The 20,303-nt window shown below is 53.9% G+C and overlaps 1 protein-coding gene across 1 annotated transcript; it reads left to right on the top strand.

The window, feature by feature from the left end:
• The first annotated feature begins 3,153 nt into the window (after window positions 1-3,153).
• Slc30a3 (solute carrier family 30 member 3) lies at window positions 3,154-11,566 on the top strand. Its single transcript, XM_051141108.1, has 8 exons — window positions 3,154-3,442; window positions 6,733-6,914; window positions 7,515-7,661; window positions 7,749-7,902; window positions 8,484-8,682; window positions 8,923-9,028; window positions 9,247-9,381; window positions 10,454-11,566. Exons 1-8 carry the CDS (start codon window positions 3,348-3,350, stop codon window positions 10,600-10,602), a joined length of 1,167 nt encoding a protein of 388 aa, XP_050997065.1. The 5' UTR covers window positions 3,154-3,347; the 3' UTR covers window positions 10,603-11,566.
• Window positions 11,567-20,303: the final 8,737 nt, after the last annotated feature.

Raw genomic sequence — 20,303 nt, 5'->3', positions numbered from 1 at the left:
AAGAATCAAGCAATTGTCGAATGACAATTGCAGTTTAGAGCGGTATAAGCTTAGGAAGAAGTAGCTTGCAAGGAGAGTTGTTTAGTGTGAGACCTGACCTAGTTAAGAGCCAGGAAAGGCTCCCTGGGGCAAAGGAGATTTAAACTGCAGGCTCTTGTCGTCTTCTTTATTACCAAGTAAATGCTGCTCTCCTCCGCCCTGCTGCCATGCAAACCCACTTCTCCTGTTTGCACTGGCTTAATTACGGACCATGTGGCTGCCGATCACTCATGGGGTGCTGGGACACAGCATGCTTAGATTGCAAATTTTGCCTGAGCTCAGCCTTAATCCAGACTTCAATGCCTCCTCTCCAAGTGACAGGTGGTCCAGGGTGGACTTTTAACCTAGGCACTCCTGCACCTTCTAGGCTGTTCTGACAGAGGCCCTCTGGAACCTGGCCCTGAATTGTCCTCCTGGGGACATCCAGGGCTCCCTGCATCACTCAAGCCTTTGGGACTAACCTTAGGGAAGGTTGCTAGAGAGGTATAGCGGGGCAGGTAGTAGAAATTGTGGGTGAGTCAGTGTTGCACTGATTTAACAAAGTGCTACAGAAGAGAACTCTCTAGAAATCATTAGGAGAGGGGCAGTGTCTATGTCACTCATCACCAATCCCCAGCTAGGGCGGTGGTGGAGACGGTGGGTGGGAGGTGTGTTGACTAATTTGACAGTTCCGTAAAGGACACCAACCTTTGGCTGGCATTCCAACGTCATCTCCAAGCGCAGCATGATCCCCCCAGGTGTGTTGTTCTTAAGAACCCTGTGCAGAGCCGGTCGTGATGGAGCACGCCTTTAATCCCAGCAGTCAGGAGGCAGAGGCCGGTGGGTCTCTGTCAATTCGAGGCCAGCCTGGTCCACAAAGTGAGTCCAGGACAGCCAAGGCTACACAGAGAAACCCTGTCTCGAAAAAAAAAAAAAAATCCTGTGCACAATTCCTGTAGGGCTTCTTGGTGGCTCCCGGAGAAACAGGCACAAACTCGAGTTTTACTGCCAAGCTTTTCTTAAATAGCTTCCCAAGCGAAGGCAACTGTTGGTCTTCCCGCTGCCGGGCGAGCGCTCTGGGCTTCTGGAGGCGGTGCGTTAGGCAGCCAGACACACAGTAAGGCTGTCATCCATTCGCTCCGACGATCCTTTCATTTCTGGCCTGCCGACTTCCCACCCGGTGGCTGGTTGGGCACGTGCCAATATCCGCGCCCCCTCCCGGGCAGTCGGGGATGCTCTGCACAAGGCTGTGGGCTGCCCAGGAAGGGGAGGAAATCCCAGAGGAAGCCATTGTTGTCAAATTCCCTGTTGTCGTCATCGACCGAGGCGTGTCTAAACCGGTTCCCCATTCTGGAGCTCCCTAGGGCCACAGGGGACGAGGCTAGCACGCTGATCTCAGAAGTGCAGGATGGTTCTTTGGTCCCAAAGTACCTGCGCGACTGGACTCAGGGCAAGCGGCGAGTTTAGAAAACCGACGGCGCTGGGCAAGATGAGCCCGGGGCTCTAGCATAGCTGCACAGGGACATGATTTCCATCTTGGCTCTGTAGTGGGCCAACACGGTGACCTTGGCCGGCGGCTCTCCCTCTCAGTTTGTCCTCCTGAGCTAAGGCCCTCAAGACCGTAGGGGAGGTTCGAAGGAGAGAGCCCCTCATTGGTCCAGGCGCCAGCGCAGAAGGAAGGCCCGACAGTGACCCTGGGCGCGCGTGGGCGCAGGCCCGCGCCTAGGGCACGCAGACTCCGGCCGGGTTCACTAGCTTTTCTCTTCTGCTTCTCCGCTAACTACCATCGCTTTGCGCTTGCCGCGGGACAAACCTGGCGCAAGCCTAGCCGCACTCTCTCCCGCTGGAACAGCCTGCCCGCTGCCGGGTTTGCCTAATCCGTTTTAAGCCTCACCACCTCCGCGAAGTTCTCCCGCCACTTCCAGACACTGGCATGCTCACGGTTTCTTTGACTTTTTCATTTTTGTTTTGCCTTTGGAAAAGCACACACGATCTCATTGTTTCTAACAACCGTGTTGAGGGCAGGTGTCAATCTCAGAATCTTCAATTGAGAAGGCTCGGTGTGTTCCAAAGGATGCGGTTGGTGGGTTTATAGTCTGGACTCATTAACAACCGCCCCCCCCCCCCGCCAGCACCCTTTCCATCTCTGCTTTCTCCCTTCCTCCCACGGACCCTCCTCTTCACAGACTGTCACAGCTGAGAATGCACAATCCAGCCCCCTCCCCTTTTCATTCTACAGTAGCGGCAGCTGTGAGTAGAGAGCACTGAGCGCTTGAAGTTTCAACCCCAGCCCTGGCCACGGACGGCTGTAAGTCACTGCTTTCTCTGGGCTTTCGTCTTCCCCCAAATGAGCACACCAGACGGTGTTACAGTGTGTAGGCAAAGGAGTCACGTGCTGACGAACCGAACAAAATAGTGTTCCTCAATAAACAGTAGCTGGTGACCCTCAGAGGTGAAAGTGCTCCTCCCGCTGCCCCAGCCTCTCCAACTGCTAGGCGGTAGTCGGACCCATGTGGGGGAAAAGGATGGGACAGTTGTTCCAGGTCACGTGGCCTTCTATGCTTTGGGGACTTAGTTTACTTATCTGGAAAGTAGAGATAATATATGGGTTGAAGGAGAGCAGAAAGGTTTTTGTTACCCAAGGTCCCTGTGTAAAAATAAATGATAATTAGCAGTACAGTGCTTGGCAGCAGATTTTGCTCATGAATTCCTATTCCAGAGCCTCCACAGTGGGATTTCTGGCTGGAGTCCTTAGAGTTGTTTGGGAATGTGTCACTGCTCACCCCAGATTCTCTCCGTTTCTCTCCAGATCGATTTGGCACCTGTTTCTGCCTCCGCGTGGGGGCCAAAGCCACAAAGTGATTGGGTGGTGGGACGACGCCCCTAAACTGGCATGCATAGGGCGGTGTGTCCTCAAAAAGTTTGGTGCCAGAGGGGTCCCTAGGTGTGAAGAGCCAGACTGGGAACTGGGGGCGGGACTTGGGGCGAGGGCGCTGTGGAGGTTCGCTCCCACCCCACCGCACTCCACGGTTTGGAGCGGGGAAATGGGGCTTTGGATATTGGAGCGGGCCCTGGAGGCGGGTCTTAGGCGTGGGAGATAGACTGGGGAGCTCGGAGGCGGGGTTTGGGGAGCTCGCCCCACGTGGGGCGGGGCTCCCGCGGCCGCGGGCTCTGCAGTTCGGACTCCGAGCGCCACAGTCGCTGCAGTTCCCTCCACTCTGGTGGCTCTGCGGGAAGTCCGGGGGGGTCCTTGGGCCGCTTGGATTTGACCCAAGCCCTGTCTTGTCTCTCCCACTCCGTGCGACCTAGACGGTCAAGGTAGCGGGGACATGGAGCCTTCTCCCGCCACCGGAGGCTCGGAGACCACCCGCCTAGTGAGCTCCGGAGACCGCAGCAGCGCCGGCGGCGGCCTGCGATTGAAGAGGTAGGATAGACCTGGCCTGGCCCTCAGACCAGGGGCGCCAGACTCATGCCATCGGTCCATTTCGTTGTCTCCCTCGGCGCCGGCCCAGCCCGCCTCCCCAGCGCTCCGTGGTCCCCGAGCTTAACAGCTTGTTTCCACCGGCCGCAGCCCGCCCCACTCCCCGCCTCATCTCTGTCGGGATACCCTGGTATTTTTTTTCTGTTGGGTTGAGCAAGTCCCCTGCCGTGGCGCTCCAAGCCTTCTTGACCCCTGTGCTGCCTCCGCCGCTCCGTCGGACCGAGCGAGCCAGGTGCGGCGTTGTCCGCATTGCTCCGTGCGCCTCGCCTCCTGGCTTCGGGACCCCAGCTTTAGGCCCCGGACCCTGCCCTCCGCACGCCGGGCTCTGGGCGCCCCATCCAGCCGCGGCCAGTTGTGGGCTCCGGCCCTGGGGATCGGCCGGGGCTCCGCGGGCGGCCCGGAGGAAGCGAGGGGGCGGCGAGGAAGGAGCAGGTGCGGGCTGGGCGGCGGGGGGTATTCCCGGCTCCGCACAGACGGGGCCGGGGGCGGCGAGGTGTGAAATGAGGCTCGGAGAGGCCGGGACAGCGGGCCGGGGGCGGCAGCAGAACCTCCCCCGCACCCTGCGGGCCGCCCGCGCCCGCCGCCCGCCGCCGGCTCCGTCTGCCCTGCAATCTCAGAGCGGCCACCGCGACAGGCCCTCCCTGGCCACCTCCGCTGGCCATTTTGTCTGGGAGCCGTCCGTCTGTTTGTCTCTGGAATTTGACAGGGTCTCTGGCCTATTTCCCCCCTGTTCCTCCATCACTCTCAATCTTACTGTTTCCCTCCCCTCCCAGTCTTTTTCCTTTTGTCTCTGATGTGGTCTTTTCCGTGGTGTCTCCAGTTCTTTTCGTGGGAGGGGGACCTTAAATCTGAGTGGGTGGGGGAAATGGGGGAGCAGAAGGGAAGGAAGGATTCTTCTGCAGGGGACTGCAGTGGTGGACAGCTGTGGGGCTCCAGCTGTGGCCTGGCGTTTCTTCCCATACCCTTTGACTTGGCATCAATCTTTCTTACTTAACCAAGGAAATACCCCAGGCCTCACTGCCGCCCTCGGCACCCCCATATTGTTCTGTTGTTTGTTGGGGGATTTCAAAAGGCCAGGGAAGGAAACAACAGCCTCCCGGCCGGCCGTGGATAAAATGTAATCACAGGTCCACACCCCAGCAGAGAGGCCCTTTGGTGCCCACTTGATGCCAAACAAAAGGAGGCAGCCTGTTGATGGGTAGCTGCATTGCTGACTGGCTGTGTTGCACCTTACAAGCCCTGGAAAGGAGCCTTGCCACAGCCCCCCGAATTGCCCAGCATCTGTTTCCTCTTCAGACTGCATCTTCATCTCCTGGGCCATTTTCATCCTCATATGACTATTAGTCACCAAACCCTGCAGGATTTTCCAAGGCTCTGCCTGTTTACCTGACCCTCCTCTGATAACTGCCTGGCAGAGCGTCAGGGCCAGATCCATTGAGACTCTTCGTGTCCTCAGTCTCCCATTCTACTCACTGTCAAGGTCACATCAACATCTAGATATTTTCCTTGGGTCTCTTCTTTCCTTACTTTGAGCCCTTATCCTCAGCCCTTCACCTAGCACCCCGCTTACACTCCAAGCTGCAGACCTTATCGTCACAATTCCATCTGTCGGGAGCGTCTTCTGTGGCTTGTGTCCTCCCGTAATGCTCTCCTCATTCATGCCCATCACAGCCAGGTACTCCCTCCTTTTATCCCCAGAGTGATTTGTTCAGGTCCCACCCCCAGCCTCTCCCTGGTGGAAGTCGGGCTATGTGTCTCCCACTAGACCCGGCTCCCTGTTGTGTGGAACAAGCAAGGATGGACTCTTGAGGCCACCTTCATCTTCTGTCCCTTCTGAGAGCACCAGAGTCATGCCCACTCATGCTCAGTGGGAAATAAACCTACCTTCCCACTCCAGGGTTTTCCCTGATGCCTGGATGTCCCCAGGCTCTGCTCACCCCTTCAGCCGATGCCACCAGTCCCCCTTCCCATCCCCTGACGGGATCTATTGAATCTGGAGCCATCATTTTCTCTCAGGGATCCTTGTTACCCCCCATGTTTTAGTGGGGGCAGTGAGAATTGGGCTAGAATAGACCCCTCCCCCACACAGTCAGTTTGAGCACTGCCTGTGGCATCCTAGGTAAGGCCCCAACCCTATTGTCAAGGCTTGTGGGCAGACTGAGCTCCAGGTAACATGGGCTGGACTCTAAATCCAGTGTTCCGGCCATTACCACCCCAGGTGTAGCAGGCAGGAACCTCTCTTTCTGTGACAATCCTGCTTGCGCGCCCCCCCACCCCGTGTGTGTGTGTGTGTGTGTGTGTGTGTGTGTGTGTGTGTGTGTGTCTATGAGAGAGGTCTTCTTATGTATTCAAGGCTAACCTTCAACAAATAATTCTCCTGCCTCAATTTCCCAGGTCCTGGGATTTCAGGCCTGAGTCACTGCACCAATTTCACTGCTCTTTCAAAGGACCTCACTTGCATCTCCTGTCTTGAAAGGAAGGGACAGACAGGGTTTGGGAACTGAGGCATGGTGCAAGGCTGAGAGAGAGGGCACCGAGGCCTGTGTGTACCATGCTGTCATGCCAGCGTCCTTTCCTGTTTCTCTGGCACTTTGACTTGTCTCTGTCAAAATCGTCCCCATTTCTCAAGGCCCTTCTCACATGGTTCCTGCAGTCTCCCCACTGGAACTCACTTGAGAACAACAGAATTGCTCCAGCAGCCGCAGCAGCAGCAGCAGCAGCAGCCGCAGCAGCAGCAGCAGCATCTGCCTGCTCCTGTGTACCACAGGGTCTAGTCCACATTTGTCCCACTCGCCAAGAACTCAGGAAGTGTCCCTTTGTTTTGCATCCCTGCTGCCTCTTACAGTGTAGAAATTTGGTCAGCTGCCTCTTACAGTATAGAAATTTGGTCAGTGTCTAGTTTCAGCTCTACCACCTGCCAGCTGTGCCGTCCCTGCCAGCTCCTGCCCTCTCTGAGCCTCGCATTTCACATCCATTTGTTAAAGCATTAGACTGCGCTGCTGTAAGATACTTTACAGATATGGGATTCTATGGCCTTGTGTGTGGAAGGAGAGAGATACTGGGTCTGGCTGTTCATTTGAGCCCCACATGCCCGCAAAGCTTCAGGCATGATGAATCTAGCGAAGGGGCAAATATGGGCCCATCTGCTCAGGCAGGCCCCGGCTCTGTCAGCGTGTGAGTGACCAAGTCAGTTCTGGAGTCACGCTCAAGGGTGAACATGTCACCTGTCTCAGTCTTTTCACAGAGCCCTCAGAGCCCCTCCCCGAGGAGCCCAAGCTTGAGGGGATGGCCTTCCACCACTGCCATAAGGACCCCACGCTCCATTCAGGCCTCTCTTCAGAGAGGCTGCAGGCCCGGAGGCAACTGTATGCTGCTTGTGCTGTGTGCTTCATCTTCATGGCTGGGGAGGTGGTTGGTAAGTTGGGGGGCACCCCTCCAGTCCCATATTCTGTACTCCCCAGGCCGTTCTCCACCAAGAAACCTGGGTTTCCTGGTTGGAGAAGCAGGGAAGGAGAAAGGCAGAGAGGGACTGGTGAGGACAGAGCACTGAGCAGGATTCAAGGTGAACCAGCATGGGGGGTTGTGGGCCAAGGCTCTCTGAGCTGGCCGGTTAGTAACCCTATTCTCTTGTTGTGAAAATCAAATATGTTGCCTGGCAAGCGTGGTGGCACACGCCTTTAATCCCAGCACTCAGGAGGCAGAAGCAGGTGGATCGCTGTGAGTTCAAGGCCAGCCTGGTCTACAAAGTGAGTCTAGGACAGCCAAGTCTACACAGAGAAACCCTGTCTTGAAAAACAAAAAAGACCCGAAAGAAAGAAAGAAAGAAAGAAAGGAAAAAAAAAAAAAAGAAAGAAAATCAAATATGTACTTACAGAAAAACTAGAAGAAATGCCTGTAATCTCATCACATGAGAAAACCCCAACCTCTTGCTGGTTTCTCCTTCCTTCTTTTCCATACCTGTGCACACAGACTATCTAGATCCCAGCATTTCAGGCTCCACATTTCTGCCTTACAGGTGGGTATTTGGCACACAGCTTGGCCATTATGACCGACGCTGCTCACTTGCTGGCAGATGTAGGCAGCATGATGGGCAGCCTCTTCTCCCTTTGGCTCTCCACTCGGCCAGCCACCCGCACCATGACTTTCGGCTGGCACCGCTCAGGTAAGTCCCGCATGACTTGGTTCCACCCCCGCCCCAGCCCTACCAGTGCCTTGGGGCCCTGCCCTAACAGTGTTGTCTCCCATGCAGAGACTCTGGGAGCTTTGGCCTCTGTGGTCTCCCTCTGGATGGTCACTGGCGTCCTCCTGTACCTGGCCTTCATCCGCCTGCTGCATAGTGACTACCACATAGAGGGCGGTGCCATGTTGCTGACGGCCAGCATTGCCGTCTGTGCCAATATGCTGTAGGTCCCAGTGTGAGAGAAGGGCTTCTTACAGGATGGTAGACTGCTTCCCCCCCCCCCCCGTGTGTGTGTGTGTGTGTGTGTGTGTGTGTGTCTGTGTGTGTGTGTGTGTGTGTGTGTGTGTGTGTCTGTGTGTCTGTGTGTCTTTCTGTCTGTCTCTCACGTACAATGCGCATGTGCGCGCATGCACACAGAGAGCTCTGTTGTCTTCATTGGGTGTTCCTGAAAGGGGGTGGGAGAGAGACAGTTCAGCCAGGAGATAACTGTTGAGGGCCTCCTGGATGCCAGTCCTTCTCAGGAACTTTTATTAGTATGGTCTTATTTAGGACTCTCAGTCCATGAGGGCTAGTTTCTCTCCTAGCTCCTGTTAATGCAAAAGACTATTTAAATAGCAGGGCCAGGACCTGAATCCCCATCTCTGGCCCCATGTCCAGTGTCCTCTGTCTCTGACGGCATAACTTTGCTCTGTTAGGTAACGCTGTTTTCTTTCTGGCATGGAAAAGAGGTGGAGGTGGGGGATCTGGGGGAAGGAGGCAGAGGCCGAGCACAAGCCCTCTGGCTGAAGTGCTCTCCTCTTTCAGCATGGCCTTTATGCTGCACCAGGCAGGGCCCCCCCACAGCCATGGATCTAGGGGAACCGAGTATGCCCCGCTGGAGGAGGGGAATGGCTACTCCCTGCCCCTGGGAAACACCAGTGTGCGGGCTGCCTTTGTGCACGTGCTGGGGGATCTCCTTCAGAGCCTTGGGGTCCTGGCTGCCTCCATCCTGATCTACTTCAAGGTACTGTGCCTTGTCTGCCTTCCTCCCCTGTGCTGTGTCAATTCCCTCCCGGGACCCCCTGCCTACCCGATCACTTCAGCTTCCAGCCTCCCAGGCCCTCTCCCAGGTTTGGGTCATGTCTCCTTCCCCCTCAGCAAGATTCTCAGGGTCTCCTCAGGGTCTCTTTGCAAAGCTGGCCCTTGAGCCTCCTCTGAGAGGTCAGCCCTGCTTAGTCTGAGGTCTCGCTTGCTTTCTCTACAGCCCCAGTACAAGGCAGCTGACCCTATCAGCACTTTCCTCTTCTCTATCTGTGCCCTTGGATCCACAGCCCCCACCCTTCGAGATGTCCTCCGCATCCTCATGGAAGGTGAATTCAGCACTGATGCTCCTGTCGTCCCCCCACCCCTACCCCTCCGTTGGTGGGGGGTCCCTCAGCTCCCACCTCTTCTCTAAAACAGTGTGAGAAGGCTGGTTCATGGGGCCAACAGGGTGGGTGAGAAGGAGATCGGAAAAAGAGGGGTCTAGTGGGGCTGCTCCTTCACAGGGTGGGCCTTGGCAGCAACAACCTGGCAACGTTGCTTGCAGGTGCCCCTCGAAGCATAGGATTTGAGCCTGTGAGGGACACCTTGCTGTCAGTGCCAGGAGTCCGAGCAACCCATGAGCTCCACCTGTGGGCCCTGACGCTTACTTACCATGTGGCTTCTGCACACCTGGCTATTGGTGAGTCAATGCTACCCCAGCCAGCGCCTTCTCAGAACCAGCCCCTCTGCGTCCACATGTGGACAGCCTGGGGCGCTGAGGTTTTGTTTGTTGGAGACTGAGTCTCACTTTGTACCCAGCTGTCTGTGAGGTCATCCTGCCTCAGCCTCCTGCGTGCTGTGATTACATGTTTGAAACACTTTGCCTATTTTGGTTTTCTTGAACTCTCTCTCTCTCTCTCTGTCTTTCCCTCTTTTGAAAGCACACACACACACACACACACACACACACACACAGACGCACATGTGCACACGTGCACGTGCACACACAGATGCACACATGCACACACGCACACATGTGTACTCTTATGCTTACACACACTATGAGACGAGGAGGCCTGAGAACTGCAGTGCCATCTCTGAGGCAGCTGGGGAACCCAGCACCCTGAAAACACCACCATTACCTCCAGGACATGGCTGGGTGACGTTGGCAGCTCTTCTCAGTAGGGCATCACGTTGCTATTTAAAGTGGCGATTATGAAGCATGTGTGGCAAGTAGGGAAATGGTTGTGGTGTAATGCTCGAGGAAAGGAAGCTGAATATAAATCATATCTACACTATGATTCAGCTATTAAAATATATATACAGTGACTCATGAGCTGACAAAGGGTTTTTGAGCTTCTCCCAGATGCAAGAAGCAATCAGAGCCATGCAATCTGGGTGCCCAAAATATCATAACTTGTGGGATGTTGGGATGATAACTGAAGAGGAACGGTGGGGCAGAATACTTAACATCTGGATTGTCCTGGGAAGAAGGTGGTGTGGCTGCGGAAATACCCAGCCACATAATGATGCTCAAAGGCGGAGAGGAACAGGTGCCTGGGCACAGCTCAGTGTGTTAGCGTGGCCCATTGGAGTGCGCCTCAACATTTTCTTTACAATTTTACGCTGCTCATATAATGTAGAAGAAAAATCAAGAACCCTATTCAGGCCTCTGGGGTTGTGCTGGGCTTGGGCCCCTTCAGTCCTTATCACTGCCCTCGGCTGTGCCGGACTCCCCAGAGACTGAGCTGCCTCTTATCACACTTCCACAGACTCCACCGCTGACCCTGAAGCCGTCCTGGCTGAAGCCTCCTCCCGGCTCTATTCCCGGTTTGGATTCTCCAGCTGCACCCTGCAGGTGGAGCAATACCAGCCTGAGATGGCCCAGTGTCAGCGCTGCCGGGAGCCCCAGCAAGCCTGAGCCTCACCCCCACCCTCACCCCCCACTGCCAGGCCCAGGCTTGGCCCTGGACTCTCAGCACCTGCCTCCCTAGTCACAGAAGGGACCTTTCTCTCTCCATTTCTCACCTGCCAGATGCCCCAGCCCCTGCCCCGGCGGTCAAGACCAGTGTGTGTATGAAGGCGACTCAGGGAGGGGTATTAGACTGAATGGCCGGAAGCAGTTCAGGGGTGTGTGGTGTGTGGAAGCCCCACCATTCGTGCTCCACACGGCCTGGAGAGTCACGCTTGTCCTTTCTGTACACTCCATGTGTCCTTGTGGCAGGCTGGCTGCCGAGCTGGGGACATCTGCCTGTCTTCGTGCTGTTCATGTGCCTATGCCTGGGGAGGTCATCAGGGGCCCCCTCCCCACGTGATCCTTGCTCTGTCTATGCAGGGGCCCCAAAGCCTGCACTTTGTTTGTGTGCCCGAAGTCCTGTGGTTGTGTCTGTTGTGTGTTTGTTCTTTGGTGCTGTGGCCCGTGTGTCTCTGTGCTTGTGTGGCTGTGCTCTGTGTGTGGCTCTGTGAGTCTGCTCCACCTGTGTGTCCATTTAGGGATCTGTCTATCCATCCCTCTGTTGGTGCTGTGTCCCCTGCTTTCCCCCAGGGAATGGGGAGGACACCACTGCAGCTCCACCAATAAACTTGTATCTTATTGCATTTCTGTACTCTGACTCCTCAGAAGTAGGCTCTGGCGTGGCCACCACAAGCCCCTGGCCCTCGCAGTCGTCTTCCGTCTCTGGCCATGGATAGATTCCGATGGAGGCTAGAAGCCACCAGCCTCCCCCAGCCTTTCCAGCCCAGGCTCTTGACTCAGAGGAGCCCCAGTGTGAGCAGAGCAAGGCTGCAGGAGGTGATCCTGGGGAGCCCTTCCCACTTAAAAGCTCCAGCAGGCCAGGGCACAATCCTGTTAGTGGGAAACTGGACCCTTTGGGGGAAAGGGTTAGACTACAAGGCAGTTGTGGGCTGGGTCCTCGTGCTGTGTCAGGAGGGCTTGGAAAGGCAGCAAAATCCTGTGTCCAGGTGTGAGCTGTTGATGAATACCAGTTTTGGGTTTTAAAAAAAATATTTATTCTCCTTAGAACCCATATATTTTCACTTGGGAGGCAGAGGCAGGCAGATCGCCATGTGTTCCAGGCCAGCCTTCTCTACAAAGCAAGTGCTAGACAGCCAAGGCTACACAGGGAAATCCTGTCTCAACAGACCAAAAGCAAAAAACAAACAAACAAAAAACCAACCAAAAACAAACCGACCATATATTTTATCAGATTCTTACAATCCCCCTCTCTCCTCTCCCTCTTTTGGTTTTTCAAGACGGTGGTTCTCTGTAGCCCTGGCTGTCCCAGAACTCAACTCTGTAGGTCAGGTGAGCCACAAACTCAGAGCATGTGCCGCCTCTTTCTCACCCTCTCCCCCCTCCCCACCCCTAGGCTTTTGAGACACGATTTCTCTGGATTGCCCTGGCTGTCTTGGAGCTCACTCTGTAGACCAGGCTGGCCTGAAACTCACAGCCATCCTCCTGCCTCTGCCCCCCTCCAAGTGCTAGGATTAAAGGTATGTGCCACCACTGCCCGGCACCTGTCTTATTTTATAAACAGTCTCATGTATTCCAGGCTGACCTTGAACTTTTTGTAGCCAGGGATAAGCTTAAACTCTTTGAACTTCCTGTCGCCACTTGCAGAACACTAGAATTGCAAGCACAGGCAACTACCATTTTTATGAGGTGCAAAGTAGGAATCACAACCAGGACTTCAGCTGGGCAGGCGATGCATGCTTTTAATCCCAGTCCTCAGGAGGCAGAGGCAGGCGGATGTCTTGTGAGTTCAAGGCCAGCCTGGTTTACAGAGGGAGTACAGGACAGCCAAGGCTATGCAGAGAAACCCTGTCTCAAAAAACAAAACAAAAAAACCAGGGCTTCTTATGTGTGAGGCAAGAACTCCAGTAACTGAGCTACATCCCCAGTGCAGTCCCCCCCCCCCAACACACACACACACACACACACACACACACACACACACACACACACACACACACACACACGCTCTCACTGGTATAGCTAACCTTGAGCTCTTTGTCTCTGTCTCTTGAGTGCTAGGATTACAGTACTGAGCCACCATATCTTGCTAGCCCTTTAAAAAAGCAAACTCTCTGCTTTGGTTTTAGTCCTGTGCTTTGGAGCTGCAGGAATTAGCAGTCCCTTCCTCCCTGGGTTGACACTGTTCCAGCCTGAAGCCCAGGCCCTGGTCATGGCATTGGTCCCTTCAGGGTTCTGTGAGCCTTTCCTTTCACAGTGGACCTACTTCGTCCTAAAAAATAAAAAAATACGTTATTGTTATTATTTGGTTTTTCGAGACAGGGTTTCTCTGTGTAACCTTGCCTGTCCTGGACTTGATTTGTAGATCACAAATCCACCTGCCTCTGCCTCCCAGAGTGCTGGCATTAAACACGTGTGCCACCATGCCTGGCTCTAAAAATTATTTTTTAATTATAAAAGAAATAGATATCCTTGTTGGGGTTCAACAAAGGGTGTTTTCTGTACTTATCCCCAGAAGTAACTACTACCAGCCCCTCCCAGCACACACACATCTTGTGTGCACACCAACATCGGTATCATAACCCAGATGGATTCCTTTAGGGCCAATGGTGTCAGCGGCTTTAGTTACCACCATGGACACATTTCCACAGCAACGCACAGGTTGCGTGACATTTTTCAAGAGGAGCCTTTTGGACATGTCGACAGCAGGCTCCCTCACTCCCATCCAGATGGGAGCCTGGCCAGGCTGGGCATTTAGTGGATGGCAGCCATGGCTAGCTTGGAGCTGGGGGTGAAGGCCTGGGGTCCACCCACTCAGGCAGGCTGCCGGGACTGCCCCAGCTGCTCTCCACGCTTTGCTAGCTCCTGACACTTTCTCATTTTCCGTCTCATTGATTACAGGCCCCAAGTGACAGGGTGGGGGTGGGGAAATAGAGAGGACCAGTGAGTAGGGAAGAGGAGCCGATCACCCTGTAATGATCAGCTTCATCTGCCGCCGCCCGAGATGCCGGGAGATGCCCGGGATGATGCCAGGGTCAGGAGAGGAGGAGCCAGGGACTCAGAGCGTCTCTGCTTCCACACCTGGGCCTCTGCGGCCAGTTCTGCTGTCACCTTCTACAAATCCTGGTCACTGTCGGCCTGCATTTCAGCTTTCCCAGCGGGTGACATAAGGGTTCCCCAATACCGTGGGTACAAGCATGCCTGCTTTGTGGAGGGTAAGTACAAAAAGGATATGTACAGAAAGTTTTGGGGTAAAACCCAGGAAGCAGAGAGAGAGGCAAAGTGACCCAGCACCCTGGCAGACCGGAACTAGCTGTACTGAGTGTGGGCTCTGTACAGGGCACTGAAGTAAGTAGCGGTACATTTGCACATTACAAATAGGGAAACTGAGGCTGAGCTGGGCATACAACTCTGGCTGTCAAGAGTTGAGATTTAAACTTCGCTTTGGCTGCCAGGAGCCGGGGCCCCATTTCATCTGCTGCTTGCTCACAGGCTATGTCATGGATGGAGGGGAGGACCAGTCTCTGAGCGTTCTCCATCCTTCTTTGGCGCACTCTCCCAAGGGAGCAGAGGAAACCCTTATCTACGGAATTACCATCACCCATCCTATTATCCTCTACCCATTTGCTTATCTGGAAGTCCCTTCCTCCAGGTACCCTTCTCCAATGATAAAATACAAGGCAGGGAAGAGGTGAGGTGAGGAGGGAGCTGAGTGGGGGGTGGGTGGGAGAAGCTGGAGAGAAGGCAAGGCAAGGGGAGGAGACACCAGTCGATCAAAGGCCTGGCAGCCATAGGCAGCTGAGTAGCTGGAGAGGAGGGGGCGGGGCCTGCAAGCCGGAGAGGGGCCTAGCAAGGAGGAGGGGCGCGGGTGGCGGATAGGCAGGGAGCAAGGCTTGGCTTGTGAAGAGGCTGGGGGCCAGCGGGCAGCTTGTGGCCTCTAAGAGGCTTGTGCTGCACAGATTCGGCCGGAGACACCAGGGCAGAAAGACCGGCCCTCCTGCCCTTCTCATTGGGGAGCTCAGATTCCAACGGTGTATGAGAACCAAAGGCCAAGACTCAGCAGTGCAGGACAGTCTGTCAGAATCAACAGGAAGCAGATGGCTCAGCAATTAAAGAGTACTGGCTGCTCTTCCAGAGGTCCTGAGTTCAATTCCCAGCACCCACATGGTGGCTCACAGCCATCTATAACTGTAGCCTCATGAGATCAGATGACCTCTTCCGATGTGCGGGCAGATGTACATGCAGACAGAACATCTATATACATAAAATAAGTACATCTTGGGAGGGGGCATGGTGGTACATGCCTTCTATGCCAGCACTCAGGAGGCAGAGGTAGGGGGAATCTCTGTGAGTTTGAGACCAGCCTGGTCTACTAAGCCAGATCAGGACAGCCAGGGCTATTACAGAGAAGCTCTGTCTTGAAAAGCCAAACCAAACAAAAACAAAACCAACCTTATTTACCTCCAGGCCCCTTCAGGAACTCCACTATGCATTACTCTGAAAGGTGTGCTATGGTGTGCTGGCATCCAGGAACCAGATTGTCGAGGAGCAGCGCCCCCCTGCGGCTGGTGTCATGACAACAGCCCGGACAGCCAGAGTTTGGACAGACTCTCAAGACCGAGTTGCCTGGGAAAACCCCCAAAACGCTGCTGCCCCAAATTTCTGGCAGGTCCTCTTACTCTTCCCGCCTTTGTGGTGTAATTTCTTAGGTAAGTGACTTTCACCCCCAACTCTTCAGACTTCCTTTACCCAATTCAGAAGGCCTCACTGTCCCTGGCCTGAGCCCCAAGTCCCATCAGTACCACTTTCCAAAGGGTGCTGAGAAGATGCGGCCCGGATGGGACAAAGCCTGAGGCTACAGATGTAGTTGTGGTCGCCCAAGATCCCATAGACAGACTGGATCCTGTTGCAGAGAGGAGAGGAAGTGTGTGGGCAAAGTGTTAAGAAGGAGGGGCCTGGGTACGGGGGTGGGGGGCGTTGGGGTTGGGGGTGAGCCTGTGCCTCTTGTGGTGGGGACAGCCTCATCCCTACTCTCCCTGAAGACAAGCGGCAGGCAGGCGGGGGTAATTTTCTCCAGAGGACCTTACCCAAAGAGTACTAACACTCAATCCCATTCCGTTTCCTTAAACCCAACAATGAGGCAAAAACACAGGGAGAAACAAAGGGACCAGACCCTGGGGCGAGAGAGAGGGCAGTCCCCAAACCAGCAGCTTCAGAGCCCACGGTAGCAAATTCACTTTTCTCTGACCCTACAGTGCCTCCACCTACTTCCTGGACCAGGCCTGGACCACTCAAAATTTCTGCGAGGTCCTGGTGAGGAAGCTGCCGTGTGTGGAACTGTCCTCGAAGAAAGGCAGGCTGGCTTCAAGCTTGCCTCCCTAGCCCTGAGGCCAGCAGGACTGCCGATGAAGGAATGAATGGATGGAAGGAGCCATTGGCCCAGCGCCAGCTGTCAGGATAACACCCAGCCAATCAGTGTCCACTTTGGCCCCATCTCCCACCGGTGAGCCAATAAGCCAACTTCTTACATGGTGACCACACCCCACCCCACCTCCTGGATGCAGTAATTACCTTACTCCCCATGGTGGGTGAACTGCCTTCCCTCAGGCCTACCCTGGACTCTGTTTTCCCTTGACACAGGTTTGGTGACTGATTGCCTTGGGCTTATCTTAGGTCTCCCAGCCTTTCCTAGGGGATATGAGCTCACAGTTCCAGTTCCTGTACTTCTTTTATCTTGGTCTCTTTGCAATTAGTGTCAGCTTCTAAATCAGGCCCTCAGTAACCAGGTGAGGCTCTGCGCCCACTTTCCTTCCACAAAGCGCTGAACTGGCAGCTGACAACAGTTCAGCCCTCACTTCTGGTCTATACTAGGGTCTGGTGCCATCTCTTGCAAGGCTTCTCAGCTGTTTTCCCACTCTTTAAGATTCAGTATTAGCTGTGCACAGTAGCGAATATCTTTAATCCCAGCACTTGGGAGGCAGAGGCAGGTGCATCTCTGAGTTCAAGGCAAGCCTGGACTACAGAGTGAGTTTCAGGACAGCCAAGGCTACACAGAGAATACACAACAAAATAAACAATAAAAAACAATAAAACATTAGTTCTAGCCAGGCATAGTGAGTGGCACACACCCTTAATCTCAGCACTCAGAAGGCAAAGGCAGATGGATCTCTGTGAGTTCAAGGCCAGCTTGGTCTAAATAGTGAGTTCCAGGACAGCCAGAGCTACACAGTGAGACCTTGTCTCAAAAAACAAAACCAACAACAAATACACTGGCTCTGGGGATTGAACTTGGGTTTTCATGCTTGAAAGGCAAGCAGTTTCCTCTCCAAACTATCTACCTTCCTAGCACCATCCATGCCATTTCTTTTTTAAAGAAATTATTATTATTATTATTATTTTATTTTATTTTATTTTTTTTACTGGAGAGGTAGCCATGATCCTGGGAACCAAATTATATTTTTGGTTGTAACCTTAGCCTTTAATTGTTGAGCCATCTCTCTAGCCCTGTTGCAAAAGAAGGGCAGGGGGATTTTACTTATGTGTATGGGGATTTTTGCCTTCATGTATGTCTATCCACCATATGCCTGCAGTGCCTGTGGAGGCCTTGAGAAGTCTCTCTCTCTCTCTCTCTCTCTCTCTCTCTCTCTCTCTCTCTCTCTCTCTCTCTCTCTTACACACACACACACACACACACACACACACACACCTGCTTAGATCAGAGCTAAGGACAGTTGCTTGCTGCCATGTGGGTGCTATGATTCAAGCCTCGGTAAGGTTCCCAGTACCTTCAATCCCTAAGCCATCTTTCCCAGCCCCTGGGTGTTTTTAGTGAGATACGGTTTCACTATGTAGCCCTGGCTGGTCTGGATTTCCTCATATCTCAAACTCAGAGAGATCCCCCGCCTGTCTTCCAAGTGCTGGAATTAAAGGTGTGACTATCTTACCTGGCTGTTTTAGGTGGAGCCAAGGGTGGCCTTGAACTCATGATTCCGCACCCCCGAGACAAGGCTTCTCTGTGTAACTCTGGCTGTTATGGAACTCACTTTGTAGATCAGGCTGGCCTCAAACTCAAGAGAGCCACCTGCTTCTGCCTCCTGAGCACTGGGATTAAAGCTGTACTGGACCACCACTGGGCACTCCTGCCATTTCTTAACCCAGACCACCTTCACTTACCGTCTAAGCTTACTGCAAGCTTCTGACTGATCTCCCTGCTGGTGGGACATGCTTCTCCACCTGTTTCCAGCCTTCCCCACAAGCCCATTTCTCCTCATTCCATTTCGTCTCCCATGAGCCAATGCCCCTTCCAGCTCTGGGATTGCATTACAAGGTCAGGCTCCGGCCAGCTCTACATGGGAAACTTCAAACTCCCCTCCTCACAGCTCTCAGGCATCGGCATACCCAGTGGTCAGCTGGGGGACAGATGCAGAGCTCCACCAGGCTGCTGGCTTTCAGGCCATTTTCCAGACTAGCATTGTGAGGAGCCGGAGGCCAATGACAAGAGGCATCTTTCAAGGGGATGGATGGAGTTGAAGGATTTGTCTGAAAGACCTAAAAGAAATATTTGCATCTGCAAAGTGCTTAGGTCAGCACCTGGCACAGAACTGTTAACTGATCCCGAAAAAATAGGTCAAACGTCTTCAGTATTGAGGTCAGAAAATTGACTTCAGGCAGTTAATGAGAATTACTGGGCACACTCAAGCTAGCTTCTCAACGGATGGAGAAAAAGCTCAGAAATGGACGCTTCACCAAAATGTTTTCTTTCTTTTGGTTTTTCAAGACAGGGTTTCTCTGTGTAGCCTTGGCTGTCCTGGACTCACTTTGTAGACCAGGCTGGCCTTGAACGCATAGTGATCCACCTGCCTCTGCCTCCCGAGTGCTGGGATTAAAGGTGTGTGCCACCACGCCTGGCTGCCAAAATGTTTTCTTTGCTAATAGCTGCTTTCATCTTACCCCCCAGAATAATAAGCCCTAACTTCTGGTTGTAGGGGAGTTTATTCAATTTAGAGCTGTGTTATGATTAGGCGAGCCAAAGCAAGCGGGGCAGGAACACCTCCCACCACTTAGCAACTGAGGGGAACGAGCATGCCACTTGGCAGCACTTCCACACAGGGACGGCTCCAAATTGCGCAGGAATCTGTGGCAGTCTCCTGAGCCCCAGGCCTGCACGTGTGCAGTCTAGGCAGAGCAAAGTGCTGGCGGGGGAATGCTACATGTGGTGTCACTTGCAACCCCTCAAGCTCACCCCTCCATTTTGAGGCGAGCTGGCTGGTGGGTGGGTGGATCAAGACTGCAAAGGGATTCACACATTCGCAGGCCTGGCTGTCTCAGCCCCGTGTAGGACAGAGAAGTACCTAGCTTCACAGCACCCAGGCTATAGACCTGTGTTTGATGATTGATACACAAATCTCAACCCCACAGCACCAAGCAGGGGCCCTTTGGCAAGCCTGGCTCACCTCTGCATGGCAGATCATTTTCGTGCCTCTGCCAAGTTGCAGTGTACCTGAGGTTTTCTTCACCCTGCCCTGCGGCCACCAACCAGGCCTTTCTGCAAACTGGTTCCATACAGGACACTTCAGCCTTGCTCCCCAGCTACGTGATCCGTGTAGCTTGTCTCTCCTGGTCTTGGGTGTCCTGAGAGCTAGAGAGAAATGGCCTGTTCCTAATAGAAAGATGGGTTTGAAGTCAAGCAGGCCGTGGCTACCCAGCAGCTTCTCTGAGCCAGTTTGCACATCTACAAAAGTGGCTGAAAGGCTGTTTGAATTACAGGAAAACAGCATCAACTTTCTGTTTGCACCACTTTAAAGGTGCTAATTGCTCTGAGGGAAGACATTTTCTTGAATGGTGCCTGGGCAGCTTCAACCATTGGGTACCAATGACTGGATGCTTTTCTTATAACCTACACTGAAAATCTAAGGAAGACCAGATGTGATGGTACAGGCTTACTATGCCAGACCTGGGAAGCCGAAAGAGGGAGACTGCAAACCTGAGGACAGCGTGAATTATTAAGCAATTCCAGACACACCTGGGACATACGGTGAGGCTTTGTTTAAAAAAAAAAAGCTGAACAAACAAAACACAGGGGCGAGTTAATTATCTTATCCTGTACCCCCACTGCACACGGCGCTGTGGGCTGAGGGCGTGGCAAGTGAAGTCTGTGTTGTTCAAGTTCATGGACCAGAACGGCTGCTCCTCAGCCCTCACCTGGAGTCACAAGAGCTACTCCGCCTTAGTGCCTACCACAGGGCTCCAGGCCAAAGGCTGCTCAGGTCTCCATGGCATCAGGCAGTGGCCCCCAGGGATGGTAAGATGGGTTCCCCATACTGATGGCAGCTGGAGGGCCCCAGGACAAGGTTCTGAGGATGTGCTGGCGATCCAGGCCACTGAAGGATGGGGCTAATCAGAAAGAGTTAATGCCCAGAGGACAATGGATCTCAGCAGCCCCCATCCAGGGCACAGCCTTCCTTTCAGCAGGACCTGGGTGTTCTCCCAAGAAGGCCAAGCCCCGCTGCTTGGGACACAGAATAGGCTGGACACAAGCCAGAGTCTCTGGGAGAACTTTGATGTCAGGGAAACAAGTGTCAGCCTGAACCCCCCCGAGAGCCCAGCAGGGGGTCTGTCATCCTACCACGGGCACCTACCCTCTGCTCGCC

Source organism: Acomys russatus, chromosome 1, assembly GCF_903995435.1.
Source record: "Acomys russatus chromosome 1, mAcoRus1.1, whole genome shotgun sequence".
Taxonomy (NCBI): Eukaryota; Metazoa; Chordata; class Mammalia; order Rodentia; family Muridae; genus Acomys; species Acomys russatus.
This window is presented reverse-complemented; position numbering and strand designations above follow the sequence as displayed.

Excerpts from the sequence above, each read along its gene's own strand:
- Slc30a3 (XM_051141108.1), top strand. The coding sequence starts at position 3,348 with ATGGAGCCTTCTCCCGCCACCGGAGGCTCGGAGACCACCCGCCTAGTG. Across the intron at positions 7,662-7,748 it reads TTTCGGCTGGCACCGCTCAG|AGACTCTGGGAGCTTTGGCC; the intron begins GTAAGTCCCGCA and ends TCTCCCATGCAG. Across the intron at positions 8,683-8,922 it reads CCATCCTGATCTACTTCAAG|CCCCAGTACAAGGCAGCTGA; the intron begins GTACTGTGCCTT and ends CTTTCTCTACAG.